This window comes from Eulemur rufifrons, chromosome 8 (assembly GCF_041146395.1).
Source record: "Eulemur rufifrons isolate Redbay chromosome 8, OSU_ERuf_1, whole genome shotgun sequence".
NCBI lineage: Eukaryota > Metazoa > Chordata > Mammalia > Primates > Lemuridae > Eulemur > Eulemur rufifrons.
The window spans coordinates 81,812,363-81,829,246 of NC_090990.1; the positions used below are offsets into that span (position 1 = coordinate 81,812,363).

At 36.9% G+C, this 16,884-nt stretch overlaps 1 protein-coding gene across 4 annotated transcripts in view; it reads right to left on the reverse strand.

Annotated features, from left to right (window-relative positions):
• The window catches only part of SCYL3 (SCY1 like pseudokinase 3), a 40,074-nt gene extending 23,998 nt beyond the window's left edge, over window positions 1-16,076 (reverse strand). For 3 of the 4 annotated variants that reach the window (XM_069478323.1, XM_069478322.1, XM_069478320.1), the window contains exons 1-3: window positions 15,827-16,076; window positions 10,854-11,068; window positions 497-682 (exon numbers count right to left, since the gene is read on the reverse strand). In XM_069478323.1, the coding sequence (XP_069334424.1) occupies window positions 497-682; window positions 10,854-11,018 (351 nt within the window). In that variant the 5' untranslated portion in view covers window positions 11,019-11,068; window positions 15,827-16,076. Of the gene's footprint in view, window positions 1-496; window positions 683-10,853; window positions 11,069-15,578; window positions 15,633-15,826 lie in introns of those variants that run through there. The other variant, XM_069478321.1, reaches the window with a different exon arrangement.
• Window positions 16,077-16,884: the final 808 nt, after the last annotated feature.

A 16,884-nucleotide genomic window follows, 5' to 3' on the forward strand; every position in this document is an offset into this window, starting at 1 on the left:
CAGAGTATTAAGGGGCTCTCTATTGGCACCAACTACTCAAATGGAAAAAGGTGTGTATAAACTCTGTCTCTTCCTAAGAAATGGTCCTTTCTTGATTCAAAATCTAAAATGGGACAAAACTCCTGAAAACAAATAGGAACTTTGGTCTACAGCAGATGTTAAACCCTTACCTTTGTCTTAATAACTAATACCAGCTGTAGCTATTTTTAGGTAAATATTTATCCAAAACTAGAGGTAGACTATAGTGCACTAAAATAAAGTTCTATAAATAATTGCCCAGGGACAGCGAACTGTGTAATAGTTGCCCATTCCATAAACTGTCTGTCTGTAGCACCTCTGGTGACTTCCAATGTGTTATTTTTTCTCAGGAAGTTTTCTAGTAATTGTAACTTACAATTTCTATACACACCATAATTTACAAGTACTACCACACACATCATCCCCCCAGTCTACAGCAAAGCCTGTAAGGTAGACTATACAGGTTAAGGTTACTTACTCTGTCATGAAGGAAGATAAGAGCCAGCAATATGTCATAGATCCCAGCACACACCTCCGCAGAAGATAATGTTTCCAAAGCCACTTCCAGAGGCTGCACTCGCTCAGTGACAAGATGAATGCCATCTGCTTCCACAGTACAAGATAAAAATCTTAGCAAGCAAGGATGACGAAGTGTCTTCAAGTGCTTTAAAAATACAAATAGAAGAGGTGATGAAGTAAACAACTCAAAACCTGATTAATTATAGTTTCACGTACGTTGTGTTAAGTCAGAAAATACATACTTGCATTTAAGGCCCATTAAAGTTTCCTAACTTCCTCCCTACCCCCCAAATTTCAAATAAGGCATAGGAGGATCTATGACTTGTTTTGACTTTTTTCAATTTCCCAACATTTAAATAACTCTACAGAGACTTCCAGTTCCATTATAGTAGTGCAAGCACCTAAGAGCCTAGATCTCCCAACTGCTATAAACTCTGAACAAAGTACCAGAAACAACTATTAATACCTGAGAACTCTGAAAAGTAAACAAAAGCACACAAATTATGGAGGGGCGTCAAAACCTGAAGCAATGACACCCATAGGGATGAGTTTCCTGGACTGGGGAATTTTTCCCTTCTCACAGTTATGCAGTGAAGGCAGGCCCCAGTGGCAAAGCAGTGCAACAAAGGTGCTAAAACGTCAATAAAAACCTTGCTATCTTTTTGGCCAGAAGAATCACAGAAAGGAATCCAGGCAGGCCAGAGTATGAGGAGAATACCCAGAGGGTAGAGGGCTGAAGAAGGAGATTCCCTAATTTTCTATATACCCACAAATTCTCAGACTAAGCGCTGAAACAGGCATGCACAGTATAGACCCAAACCAGCATAGCAAAACTTTGAGAAATAAACTGAGATTAGAACCACCATTCACAGTAAGAGTGGGAGTTCAAAAACTTGAGGCCTAAACCTAAGGGGATTAATTGCCTGCTAAATTAAAAATATCAATGTTCTCCAAAGTATTATAACAGAGCCAAAAGTCTACCCAACAGGACATTCAAAATGTCCATGATGCAATGCAAAATTACTCAATATAGAAAGAATCATGAAAATGTGATCAATTCTTAATGGAAAAGACAACCAACAAATACCACTCCAAGATGACCCAGATATTAGAATTATCAGAATGAATTTAAAGCAGCTAGCAGAATCATTCTCCTAGAGATAAAGGAAAAGTTATAAAATAAATGGAAAGAGAAATTCTCAGAAGAGACCTAAGAACTACATGGAAATTTTAGAAATGAAAAATAAAATTTTGGAAATAAAAAATTAATGTAGGGACTCAATTACAGAATGAATATGACAGAAGAAAAAGTCAGTGAACTTGAAGATGTTAACTACTCTGAAAAATGAGAAGTGTTTTTTAAAAAATTAATCACAGCTTCAGAAACCTGTGTGACAATAACAAAAGGTCTGATAAATATAACTGAAGTTCCAAAAAGAGACAAGAGCTGAGGCATAAAAAATATGATGGCTGAAAATTTAAATTTGGCCGAATATTTAACTTTATAGATTTAAGAAGTTCAGTGAACACCAAACAGAACAAATTCAAAGAAAAACACACACCATCATCAAACTGCTGAAAATCAAAGATAAATAAAAAATGTTTGAAGAAGCTAAAGAAGAACATCACCTTACATGTGAGGAATGATGATTTAAACAACTGTAGATTTCTCATCAGAAAATATGGTGACCAAGAGATAGTGGAACAACATCTTTAAAATGCTAAAAGATAAAAATTTATCAACCATGAATACTATATCTAACAAAAATATTCCTCAGTGACAAAGGCAAAAAAAAAAAAGGCATTTTTGATAACAGAAAACAGAAAATGTATTGCCAGAAGACCTGCTCTATAAAAATACCAACGGAAGTCCTTCAAGTTGAAGAAGAAATGATACCAAAGAGAAACTTGGATCTTAAGGAATAAAGAACATCAGAAATGGTAAATATTAAGATAAATACAAAGGCCACATTTTCACCTCTTCAGTTATTTAAAATATATATCACTATTTAAAGCAAATACTGTAACACTGCCTGGTGAGGTTTTCAATGTATATGATGTGCATACAATTGTACATATGTTACAAAAGACAGTAGGGATGGGAGGTTGGAGACACCTATATGATTACAGAGCTTCTACATTTTATGTGATGTGGTACAATATTAACCAAAAGTACCTTTTTTGCCTTATTTATTTTAATTTTTTATTTTTCATTGATATATAATAGATGTACATATTTTGGAGGTACCTATAATTTAATACATTCATATAATTTATAAAACTCAAATCAGTATAATCTGGATATCCATCACCTTAAATATTTGTCTTTTATGCTAGAAACATTTGAATTATTCTCTTCTATTTTGAAATATACAGATTACTGAAAACTATAGTTATCCTACTGATCTATCAAATACTAGGTCTCATTTCTTTTATCAAACTGTAATTTGTACCCATTAATCAACTTCTCTTCATTCCTTCTTGCTCTCTACTCTCCCAGAGTGTGGTAACTATCAATCTCCTCTCTATCATGGTATCTACTTTTTAACTCCCACATATGAGGGAGAATATGCAATATGTGTCTTTTTGTACTTGGCTTATTTTCACTTGACATAATGGCCTCCAGTTCCATTTATGTTGCTGCAAGTGACAGGATTTCATTCTTTTCATGGCTAATATTCCATTATGTGTATATACCACATTCTCTTTATCTGTTTATCCACTGATGGGCACTCAGATTGATTCCATATTTTGGCTACGGTGAATAGTGCTGGAATAAACATGAAGTGCAAATATCTCTTCGATGTATTAATTTTCTTTCTTTTGTATATATATTCAGTAATGGAATTGCTGGATCATATGTTAGGTCTGTTTTTAATTTTCTGATGAACCTCCATACAGTTTTCCATAGTGGTTGTACTAAGTTATATTCTCACCGACAGGGTATGAGGGATCCCTTTTCTCCACATTCTCACCAGAATCTGATATAAGTCATTCTGACCAGGGTGAAATGATATCTCACTGTAGTTCCGGTTTGTATTTCCCCGATAGATAGCAATGTTGAGCATTTTTTCATATACCTGTTGTCCATTTGTATGTCTTCTTTTGAGAAATGTCTATTCAGATCATTTGCACATTTGTAAATCAGATTATTTATCTTTTTACTATTGAGTTGTGTGAGCTCCTTATACAATCTGGTTATTAACCCCTTGTCAGACGGATACTTCGCTAAAAAATTAGGCCATTAAAGACTAGCTATGTATACTAAAATCTTTAGCACAACTATTAAAAAAAATAAAGAAATATAGCCAAAAAATCAAGATATATTAAAATTGGGATACTAAAAAATATTCAGTTAATCCACAAGAAGAAAAGGGAAAACAGAAGAACCAAAACCAGAATGGGATAAATAGAAAACAAATAATAAAATCCAACTATATTAATATATACATTAGATGTTAATGACTTAAGCACTCCAATTAAGAGCAGACAAAAAGGAAAGACCTATCTATATGCTGCTTATAAGACACTTTAAAAATGAAGACATATTTCTGTTGAAAGTAAATTGACAGAAAAGGATATACTGTGAAAAAAGTAAGCATAAAAAGCCAGAAGTGGCTATATTCCTATCAGACAAAATACACTTCAAGAAAAAGAGTATTGTCAGAGATAAAAAGGGATATTTCTTAAAGAATAAAGGGGACAGTTTATTAAAAAGACATAATTATAAATGTATAGATCCACAATGGCAGAGCCTCAAAATACACAAGAAACAAAAATTGGCAAAAGGAAAGGGAGAAACAGATAATTCCACAATCACAGTTGGAGATTTTTAACCCCCTTCTCTCAATATGTTGTCAATAGAACTAGTCATCCCCCACACGAATAAAAACACAGAAAACATTAATAATGTCAACTTGATATCTTGATTCAATTAACATTTAGAAAAGACTAAACCCAACAACTGCAGAACACATATTCTTTTCAAATGAACATGAAGCAGTCACAAAAGTAAGACTATATGTCGGACCACCAAACAATTCTGAATGAATTAATTAGTACCTTAGACTTACCCTAATGCAGAAACATCATAGACCAGGGGTTGGCAAACATTTTCTATAAAGGCCCAGATAGTAAATATTTTAGCTTTGATGTCCATATAGTCTCTGTGGCCTAGCCCTCTTTTTTTTTTTTTAACCAGTCCTCTAAAAGTGTAAAAACCATTCTTGGCTCATCCTGGGCATAAGTTTGCCCACCCCACCACAGATCATCAATGAATGTAAAATGCTCACATTTACAAAACATTTTAATTTTACTTTTATCTTATTTTCTTACTTTTTACCATTTTACTTATCAACCATTTAATCCCCTTAAAACTGTTTAAATATCTTATAAACTTTTATCTTTTCATTATCTAGAAAAGGGATTACTAAACTTTTTGTTCATTCTTGGCTCATCCTGGGCATAAGTTTGCCCACCCCACCACAGATCATCAATGAATGTAAAATGCTCACATTTACAAAACATTTTAATTTTACTTTTATCTTATTTTCTTACTTTTTACCATTTTACTTATCAACCATTTAATCCCCTTAAAACTGTTTAAATATCTTATAAACTTTTATCTTTTCATTATCTAGAAAAGGGATTACTAAACTTTTTGTTCATACACCTCCCCAGTAAAAACATCAGGTAGGTACCTTATATATACTATAACGTATAATATAAAATATAATTTATACATATAATACATATATACACATATATGTACATAGATATATATACATTTTATGTAACATATATAAAGTACATATACTATCATATAAAATACCCGCAAAATAGAAAGGATCAAATGATAAAAGTAAATTTAAATAGGTACCTCCAATATTTTTTTCTCCAATGAATCACGTTGCACAACTCCTTGGGTATGGATACTCCACTTTTAGAAACCCCCACGATGGAATATTTCCCCTCCCTCACCTGTTTTCTTTGTCCTGTTTTCTTAGCAGACAGTATACACAAATGAATGACAAAGACAGGACAATTTTGCATGTGAACATGAGACGTTAAATCTGTGGGGTTTCTTTCCTTTCCTGGTTGGTCTTATAACAACCCCATCAGATCTTGATTTTCCAATCCCCACCCATGTTGCTTATTTTGAAAATTCTGACCTGCAGTAATTAAGGAGATTCATAGTTATAAATTTTCACCACTCCAGGCAATAATTTTGTAATTTATTTACAGCAGAAATAAACTCCTAGAATGTTGGTTTTCCTTACAAATTACCCAGTCTTTCTGAAAAAAATTTCATGACCTTAAAGCTCTGGGGTCTACCCCATATAATCCACTGGTCATTGGGAAAGCCCTATAAATCAATCATCAGACTGGGAGGAGACTGATGGAAGATTTCATTTGGAGAATAACCCTTAGTATAACAGAAGGTTTCATCTCCACAAATAAGCTGTTAGTACTAAACATTCCTAAACACTTTCTTGGAAGAATATGGGATTGCGTAAGCGTCCATAACCCAGCATTAGTACAATTTTTCTACCAGTTACCTCAAATTTCTCTATTAAACTTAGAAAAATCTTCCAAGTGGGTTCATTTCCCCAATTTCTTTTCTTTTCTTAGAATAATCTCAAATTTTCCCAACTCTGGGAATAGCTCCAATAGGATTTTTTGTTTATTCTTAAGAAGGAAGCTGTTACCCGCCCCTGAGTTAATCTAATAAACAGAAAATAATTAAAATGTTAAAGAAATATTTCTTTAACTAGCAATTATGAACTATTAATTTGTATATCTTCATTTAAAACAATTCATATGTACATATATAAATACAGCAAAGATTCAGATAAGCCAAAAGTTGTACTAGCAGGTTGGTTAAATGAGTATAGTTAACTGAGAAAAACTTATAAGTATGTTTTGAGGTATGGTTTGTGTATAAAATTATGTAGTCTCCTTCATATTTTCATTATAAGAATCAATTCAAATAATTTTCAAACCAAACATGAAATACTTTTGCCTGCCAAGGAAAAATTCTTCAGGTTTGATGTCTTAATGGTTTTAATTATTTTCATTTGACTTTATGTGCGTTCTTTCATTATCCTTCTAGGTACTGGTACCTAGGACAGACTAATATGTCAAAAGGAATGCAATTTGGTTCGTGCTAGCAGGAAACTAGAGTCACTAAATGTTCACCTGATTGAAAAATTAAATAAGAGGCTGGGCACAGTGGCTCGGGCCTGTAATCACAGCACTTTAGGAGACCAAGGTGGGAGGATTGCTTGAGCCCAGGAGTTTAAGGTTGTAGTGAGCTATGATGATATTACTGCACTCTAGCCCAAGCAACAAAGCAAGACCCTGTCTCAAAAATTAAATTAATTAAATAAAATGAGAAATTTCATTTTCTCTTTTCCTTATTTTTTTGCCCTACATGTCTAGCAAAATTCATGGTCTAATGTGAGTTTCTTATTTGTTTAATAAAGGAAAAAGGCATTTAATTTAGCAAGAACATTATCTGTCACACCCCCTTAGAATATTATGCATAAATTATGTATACAGATTCACAGGAAAGAAGAATCAAATTAAGCACTTAAGAATCAAATAGAAACATTTCTTGATTCAAGCCTCTGCTGCTCCAAAGAATAGCAACAAGACATACTTGTTAAGGTAAATAGGATATTTTCTCAATGAATGTCAATTGAACAATTAAGTAGCTCTTGTTCTGGTGGAGAAAGGTGACTATTGCTGAATGAGAGTGCCTTGAATGCATTTGCCCCAAAGTTACTGAATATCTATTACCCCGTTCACTGCACTAGGTAATGGTCTTTGAAAGAGGATTCTTCCAAAGGAAAAGACCTTTGTTGTTAAATATGAATAGTACTATATAACTTATCAATATTTGTATTTATTCACATCCACCCAGAGATCTTAAGTGAGATTCTAGCCCTTACTATAAACTATTCCCACTTTTCAGGAATTAGTTATGATTCAGCTATCTAGAGAATTAATTCAAGCCTCAGAGGCTTAATTCCTTCATTCCTGTTCTGCCTCTGATTTGCTATTTCACTCTTGAGAGCTACACAAAAGTTAACTGACTCAGTGTTCTTATCTATAGCTCAAATCTATCTGTAAGCTTTAGAAAGGAAGAAAGCCAAAATTTCACACTGTTTAATAAATATAACAAAATAACTGAAATGCCTAAACTAGATAACAAGGATTTTCAGGGAAAAATATTTTTCCTTCTTCCCAGATGTAAATCTGAGACAAAGGTACAGATACACTGTTTTTAAATGTTTACCATCTGAAGGTTCGATCACAAACTAGGAATAAAATGCAGAAAGGGAAAGGGATAAAGAATTCCATTCTGGAGAGCTTGAATTTGAGGAATGATGGAACATCCAGGTGAAGATATACAACAGGCAGGTGAAAATATAGATCTGGAACTCAGACAAGAGATTGGGACAGATATTTTGTTTTGGACAGCAGGTGGGATGGTTATAAGCATCAAAGGAGAAAGGGAGAAAAAATGAAGTCTGAAAAGTGTGGTCGGAAACTGGAAGATGACCAGTTCCATCTAGTGGCTCCATCATAACATGGGGGAATACTTCAGAAGTTCTTCTGAATAGATCATACTCAGGAGCCTTGTAAGAGCACCAGGTTTTGATTATGAGGGAAAGAAATAATTTCTAAAAAAGTTCATAATGTAGGGAAGTTGACTGACAACGGAATAAGGGTTGTAAATAGTAAAAGAAAGGGCTTTCACTTCTTTATCGTGCCACACAATGTGTGTTCTCAAATATGTTGACCAGCCCTTCCAGAAAAGAGCCTGAATCCATCAAGAGGAGCATAATGTCTCCAGGACACTAAATAGAGCACTTGTACAGCATCTATATATTATTCCTAGAGTCCTATGTGATTCCTGGTATAAACACACTCAGGAATCATTTTTATAAGCTTTTATAAGCTTACCAAGAAGCCCTAAGCACTCAGATTATAGCAAACAACAGTGACCAAATTCTGATTAAGGATTTATCATTTCTTATATCTTATCAGGAACTGCTTAGGTTATTAGTTAGAACTGAGTCATAATCACCAGTGCCAAATTATACTATTAATTATAGCTGATTAATTGAAGATAAAATGAGGTAGAATGATGGACTTAAGCATTTCTCATATTGTTTTGTGGTCAGAGCTTACATCTGTATTTTATCTTATTTCAGAAGCCTAACAGTGAACTGTGATTGTTATTTTTTACTTATAACAGTAGAGGAAGTATATAACTGTTATGCAGTAATACATGCCAAGGAAAACACTACATATCTCCTTGAAATGGTCATTAAAACTATCAAAGGTGGGATCAGGAACCCAAACTCTAAAGAAAGTAAGGCAAGCTAACTATATTGTTTTAGTATTTCAGATATCTAGGGCATCAAATTCCTAAAATCTATTGCATCACATGCCATACATTTCTCAGGTACTATGACCTAGTTTTGAGAGTATCAGAAACATTCTAATAATCTAAACCCATTATCATTCTGTTACTATTTCAAATTTCCCAGATTCATGTCTGAGGTTTTCAAAGCCACAAGATGGCATAAGAAAAGACAAGTAAGAACTATTTGCAAATAATCATCGCTTAAACAGGTACCTGTGAATACAAAGGAGAAAAATTCTTCCACTTCAAGTTTTGTAATTCCTATAGCACAGAAGTCCTTAAAACATAGAAAGTGGATCTTTGTTTTTTTCCTTTAAAAACCTTATGATCTGGGTTATTCAACTTTCTTTGTACATGGGCCACAAAAGGTAATACAATTAAAAAAAACCTTGTAGTCTAAAGAAAAAAAACTAAGACAGATTATAAATGTCTAGTACCTCCCTGATAATAGTCACTTTAAGTTAATATAAAACACAATATGCACAATCTTACTAGATGAAAATAACAGGAGATATGTTAGACATTAACTACACATAAGAATAAGACAGTGAAGCAAGGCATTTTGTGCTCTGCAAAATCACAATAAAAAATTAACAATACCTAAATGGAGATAAAAGGAGACGAAAATATGGTTTTACCAAAAAGCAAAATTACCTAGCAATAAAACAGCTTGCTACACTTTTTACTACAATGCACTATTAGAAAATGCATCCTGAGAGAATTGTTACATGTCTTTTTCCTTAGAAACCATCTTATAACTGTTAATTTTGTGCTTGATCAAAGACATAACATAAAACAATTAATGGGTGTGACCAATCAAATACCAAAATTATATTACTACTATAACCCTTTATAATCATTTTAAAAAGTAAAAACCATTTAAAGAACCCTATGAAATAGATATCAATGTTCCATATCTATTGATATTACAAATGGACTCAAGCTAATATAGATTGTAATTCTAACAAAATAAAGATATCAGATTCAACCTGAAAATAGTGTGCCTGCCATAGCAACACTGAAGAATTAATTAAATAATACAACTATATTTTCCTTTTTAGAAAATGATCTGAATGACTGACTATTCAAAGTGCCAGTATCCACTAAGATCAAGTTAGTTGAAATACCAACTAATGCCTTTGTTTTCTCTAATTCAAAAAGATATTTGGGGTTATTTTACTGAATTATATTCCTAAGTAGAATCATTTTTTCTAATAAGAGGCCAGGGTCCCCAAACAGTGTGTCAAACAGCATGCTAATGCACTGGTACCCTTTGCCCAAAGTAACAGCTACAAGGTGTGACCTAGAAGGACCTCTTTCCTAAGGAGAAAACTGAAGCCTCTAGAAATTAGTGATCTAAGGTACTGCAGCAAGGATTAGAGCCCAGGTTCAACGTTCTTTGTGTGGCATCCAGTCTAACATTCTACTTCAACACTCTTTCTGGGGCATCACAATGTCTCAGGAAAAAAAAAAAAGATAGTAAAGTTCCTAAAACATTTTATTTCCAAACCCATCATCAACTCACTAATTAAAATGTTGTCAATACTAACAGCATTTTTGCTAAGCTAGATCAAATCCTTTTATAGTATATTGGCCATGTAAAAACTGTCTTTCTCACTAAAAAAAAAAAAATTATGATGGTAAAAGTCATTACATCAAGTTTTATGAAGCTTTTTAGCTATAGCTATGGTACCTAACCATGTCATGCAAGTTGGAGATGCACCCATGAAGTAAAGACAGCTATGTTTTTAATGACATGAATAATAAAATACTATTACTTATGACCTTACCTCCTTTGACCTTTACTAATTTCATTTTTTTGAATAGAAAACAAGATAGTAAAAAGTACTAACTATGAAGTTGTCACCTATTATGGTACCTTGGCAGCTTTATTAACCTTGTCTTCATTTTCTCTCTTATACACAAAAACCGAAGCAAATTTGCCATCCTGCAGTACAGCGGGATAAACAGCAAGTCCAGAGGGCAAGGTAAATGGTGGTTCTTTCAGTGTATAACTCTTTAAAGCACTGTTCTCTGATCCCATCCCTTATGCGGTGGGGCAGTACTGCAGCTATTCCTCAAAGCCAAGCAGATCTGAAAGAAAAGAGAAAACAATGTCAAACATTAAATCTCTATCCACAACATGAGCAAGAGATTTCCAAGATATCCAGTCACAGGCACTCAAACCTACTAGTTTCTGTAACCCTCATAACTAGGACATTTGACAGTGAAAATGGTAAATTCTCAGCAAGTTGCCAGCAACACTTATTAATTAACAACTAACAACTCTAGAGAAAATACACATTACCAAGTAGTCACATGCAGTTATAGTCCCTTCCCAAACTCTACCACATAGAAACTTTCAGAGTAGAAAGGCAATCAAAAATAGGATGAGGTAATTCATACTGCCTAACTCACTCATATATCTTGCCTCACAGAGGAAAATGTTGCGAAACTTGATTATTCAAAAATAAAACTTCTTTATGTCTAAAATAACTTAAAATTATAAAGGAAAACAATACAAATCGGAGAATATTTATAACACTGATGAAAAACATATTAACAAATGGAGAGCTCATATAAACCAAATAAAACATTAAAACTCTAGTATGATAATGAGAACAAGAAGAGATCATTCATTGAACAAATACCAATGATAGTAAACAAAAGAAAAAGTACAATTTCACTACTATTCTTCAAAGTTATGCCAAATAAAAAGGTGAAACTGCAAAGCTGTACAATCTCAAATGCTAAAAAACAAAACTCACACATACAGAAAATTCTAGAAAATGCAAACCACTCAGTGACAGAAAATAGTTCAGTGGCTGCCTGGGGAGTGGGCACAGTTAGAGGGAACAGGGGAAAGGAAAGGATTACCAAGGGGTATGAGGAAACTTTGGGGGGATGAATATATTCATTGTCTTGATTATGACAGTAATGGGTGATTATGAATGTCAAAACTTATAAAACTGTACACTCTATGTTCAGTTTATTCCATGTCAAATATACCTCAACAAAGTTCTTTTAAAAAGAAATATATACATATACGCATACATATACACAAACTTTTATGCTGAAGTATTAACAGAGGTTTGCTATGGGGGGTCAGATTACAGATAAGTTTACACACACACACACACACACACACACACTTCCCTGCACATTCCAAATCTGTAATACAAACACCACAGGGATACAAACTCACACAGTTAAGACAGGTAAGGCGCAGTGGGCCAGCAGCATTGGTGGGTAGAGCAGCAAAGGGCCTACGCGCTATGTGTGCAGACACCTACTGTGAGAGGGCTTACGCTCTGAAGGGAGCAGCTATCACAAAGGCTGTCAGATCATGCCATTTATCATGAAAAACCAAGAGCCTGAAGAGTTACGTGGAAATTTCCACATTTTTCAACGTTGCATCAAACTTTTTTAAAACCTATATAGGCCAAACAACATATGTCTGAGAAATTTGTGGCAGTCAGTTTTCGGTTCTGGCTTTACCATAATATAAAAATTAGAAAACAAACAGAGTTCTTACTAACTGTGGCAATGTGATAAGCAAACTGCTAGTTCTAAATAACACAGCCTTTAAAAATATCAGTTTAAAATCTGTATTTTTTGGACAAATACATAAACCCAATGGTTGTAACACATAGACCCTCTACTTGAACTTTGTTCCCACTTTGGTGAAGTTCCATACAACACTTTCTATTACACATTACCAGAGTATGTAATGGTGCTCAAAACACATGCCTAAAATAAAACTTAAAGTGCCTACAGAGCCACATATATTATGTAAGAAACACAGCACGCACAAGGGCTAAAGCTATCTAAAATTGCAATTTTTCAAAATCCAAGAATGTTTCTGAGGGTAAGAACTAAGTCTGCTTTGTAATAAATCCACTGAGTTCCTACCTACCTAGCAATTTATCTTTCTAAATGATAGAGAAGTAAAAAACAGTACTAAAAAAACACCAAGTATCTCAACTATACATAACATTCGCCTTTCTACTGGGACTACAAATAAAAACAGTTTATGTAGGATCATGAAGAAAAGCAACTATGTTGATCCTCCTGTTCTGGAGATGTTGTGGTCCCTGTGCAGCCTGTGACAACCTACTGCTGAGTAGGGGGGAGGATCATACTTAGCACTTGGATCTTGTCCTCCTCTTCTTGGGCATAGTTAATGGGCCAGGCGCCCACCTTGGGCCAAAGAAAGGGCAGTCATTTCAGATCAGTCATCTCTATGACCCATGGCCTAACTGAAGAGATAAACTGGCCAGATCACCATCTGCCCCAAGAATGGGAACTAAGAAGAGAGATATTTGTCTATTAGTAGCACAGCTGAAGGTATAAGGATGCCACGAGGTAGAGTTAGGGGCATGGCAAACCCAACCATATGAAATCAGACACTTGGCAGGCAGAGAGAAAGCCAGCTGGTAGGGGGATAAGAAAAAGGAAACACTGGGAGAGCAGCTTAGTCACATTTATAGGAGCACATGACTACCCCCATCTGAAGGCTGCAGGAAGCCCACCCAATCCATTTTCCTCACTGTCTCTCTGACACTCTTAGCAATCAGCACCCCTTTCCCTGAGGTAGCTTGAGTGGGTCTATGTTCTTTGAAACTAACTGCCAATTCATAAGCAGAAAACTCTGTCTTTAATTCCTGCCTGAAAAACCAGTTAGACTAGAGGTTGGGTCAGAGAAGTATTCTCTGAAAAGTGTCTACCTGAAGCTAGTCTACCTCCTTCCTCTCTCTCTTAGCCAAAAAAATACAGCTTTTCAAATTCCACATAAAATAAGAGAAAAACTGAGAATAAGGAACTGTAAGGAAATGAGTATCTTTTTGGCAGAAAATCATGTTGTTTATTTAATTTTAATATTGGTCCCCAGGGAAGATACGAAGGTCACCGGAATCCAGGGGCAGCTAGATAAATGGCAGTGAGTGCAGGTAAGAGCAATGGACATTTAATTTACTTAGTTATTTCTAGATAGCAAAATATTTCCTTGTGGGAATATTGATCCTTACCATATATATTACCTCTGATTTAATATTATGAATTCCATTACAAAATAATTAATAATTAGAGTTATAAAAGTGGTAAGAAGAGGTTAAAACTGGTCATTTTTCTTAGTCATGTATTTTAGGTCTAAGACCCTAAGAAATCTCACTTAAAAATTAAAAAAGGATGACTCAGTTTCTTGAGAGAAAGGATACCATTTTGTTGTTTTGAAAAGCATGGTTAATGTTAACAGAAGTCTATGATACCATCAGTGTAACCCTGATAGAGTAGCAGAATTATATTCTATGTCCAGTGTAAACTGTATAGGGGGAAATTAAAAGCCATGCACGTGACTGCAATTTGAGAATATCTTAAAGCAGTAATTCTTAATGCTTTACTTCACACAACTGTATCTAAAGAGGCATAAACACTGTTACTACTAACAGTGCTTTAAAATGGTAATTCAGCTAATCAATGGACTTACTGAAATGTAAGACAGATAAACACTAACACTTGGACTTCCAAAATGCTCTTTCTTGTTTTGAGGAGGGGGAAAACACAAAATCTTGCTTGAAAGCTTTGAAATGAAAAAGTCACAAGAAGGTAGAGAGGGATATTCTATCACAGCATAGGTATTTTACAGAATCTATCATCTCTTTTCTATAATAAAACATTGAGTTGGCAGTCTTTGACTTGAATATGCATCACAGTCTTCCCTTTTAAAAATTTGTTTACCAATCTTTCTCAACCCTTTTGCTTAATTGGGCAGCACATGAAATTTCTGGACCTCTTTTGGATTAAGAAAACCCATGTCTAGGTCACAGGGCATCTTCATACACTCAACTAACAAACCTGTTTCCTCTGGTGAAATATTTCTCTCAGTTCTTTTCCCAGCAATTAATCGAGATTATCCTGGTCCTAGCTCCCTTGGCTTGAAGTGCCAAACATAATGGCTTGCACTGTGAGTTTTAAGGATATACTGTATTTATTGACTGATATTTTGGTATCTAATTTAACATTACTCTGGCCCTTTGCTTTCATCTGCTGCAGGTATGTATTCCCTGTGCTGAAATCAGTCCAGCACTGCTAGCTGACAAGCAATACATGATGTCTTTAGGGCCCAAAAAGAACTAAGTATGATTTCAGCTAAGAGATATACTCTAAGGGCGTGGGGCCCTAAAAAACAGCAGTAACAGCAATCCCAAATTTCAAGAACTGACTCCAGGTATTTCACACGGTTCCCTAAATACGACCTTCTGAGAAATGTTTCATCTTGATTCTAAATAGAAAGCACCATGCCAAGACAGGAGCCAGCTGGGCCTCCGGGGACCCGGCACTGGTCTTGGATCAAGAATGAAGCCGCCTTCCTGAAGGCGGGCGAGACCCCAGGCTCCTAGAGCTCGGGCAATACCTCCCCTCGCTCCCACCCCGGGCACTGACCCGCTACGCCCCGCACACTAGCCCAGTTAGTTCACCGCGACCCTGCGGGGTCGCTGAGGGGCCGGGGCGGCACTCCCGCTTCGCTGGCCCCGCACCTTCCACACCTCCCCGCGAGGACCGACTAGGCGGCTTCCTCGGAGAGCTCCGGCCGCTGGCGCCTCACCGTGCGGGGATGGCCGCGAAGCCCAGATTAGAAGGGCGTCCCACAGTAAGCAAGGGGAGGCTGCTCGGCTGCGGAGAGCACAACTCAACCGGCAGCCGGCGGCGCGCAGAGCTCGCTCCCGCGCGGGCCCGACGGCGCAGACCCGCCAGCGGAGCGCGCGCCCACCGCGTCCCTCCCCCACGCCCCGGGCCCCTCCCCCACCGCCCAGTCCCGCAGGGCGGCAGACCCAGCGCCCGGCACCCTGTTACCTGCGCGAGGGCGGCGGGGGACGAGGCCGAGGGACTTGGCTCCGGTCCCCTTTTCGCCCCCTGTTGACACCAACCACCCTCGCCTGCCGCTTCCGGCTGTGGCCACTACACCCACAATCTTCTGGGGGTCGGGTCGCTCCCACACCATAGAGATGGTCTGGAATCGGGACAGAATGCCAGCCTTCGCCCCTCCGACGCCACCACTGAAGCGAAAGAACCCGGAACCGAGATAGAGCGGCCACACAGGGACTCTCAAGCAGGTGCCATCTTGAGTGTGGGCGCCGCTGACGACGCCGCGTTTCAGTCACGCCCCCAGCGGCCTAGTTGGGATGCGAAGATGGCCCCTCTCCCGACTTTGATGTTGAGTGCACGTTTGCCTTCACTTTAATTTTTAGACTTTTAACGGCGCAGTTTTAATTTCTTTTCCGCCCGAATCCAAAATGGTTACCAGTCACTTCTTCCAAACAGTAAAGGGAGCAGGGCTGCGAAAAGCAGTACGGAAATTAGGGCCACTTTTTAGAAGAGGAACTTCACTCACCCCTGCAGCGCTGATTGGCTGGGTCCCGGGCGGAGGCGGGCGGACTCTCGGCCGATGCCGGCAGACGGGGCGGAGGGCGTGGTGACTCCCCGGCTTCAACGTGAGAGACGGAAAGTCCCAACTCACAATTAAGCAAGAAGTAAAATTGGGAATATTAATACAATAGTTCCCACTCAAATACAGTTTAGCTTTCAGTTACCCCAGATCAACGTTGGTTCAAGAATATTAAACGGAAAATTACAGAAATACACAATTCATCAGTTTTAAATTGTGCGCCATTCTGAGCAGCTGTGATGAAATCTCATGCTGGCTTATTCTGTCCCCCTCAGGATGTGAATCAGTCATCCTTTGTACCCACGCTGTCTATGCATCCTACCCCTTAGTCACTTAGTAGCCTCCCTTACCAGATTGTCTGGCAGTATTGAAGTGCTTGTGTTCAGGTAACCCTTATTTTAATTAATAATGGCCTTAAGGCACAGTAGTAGTGGTGCTGGCAATTTGGACATAGGAAGAGGAGCCG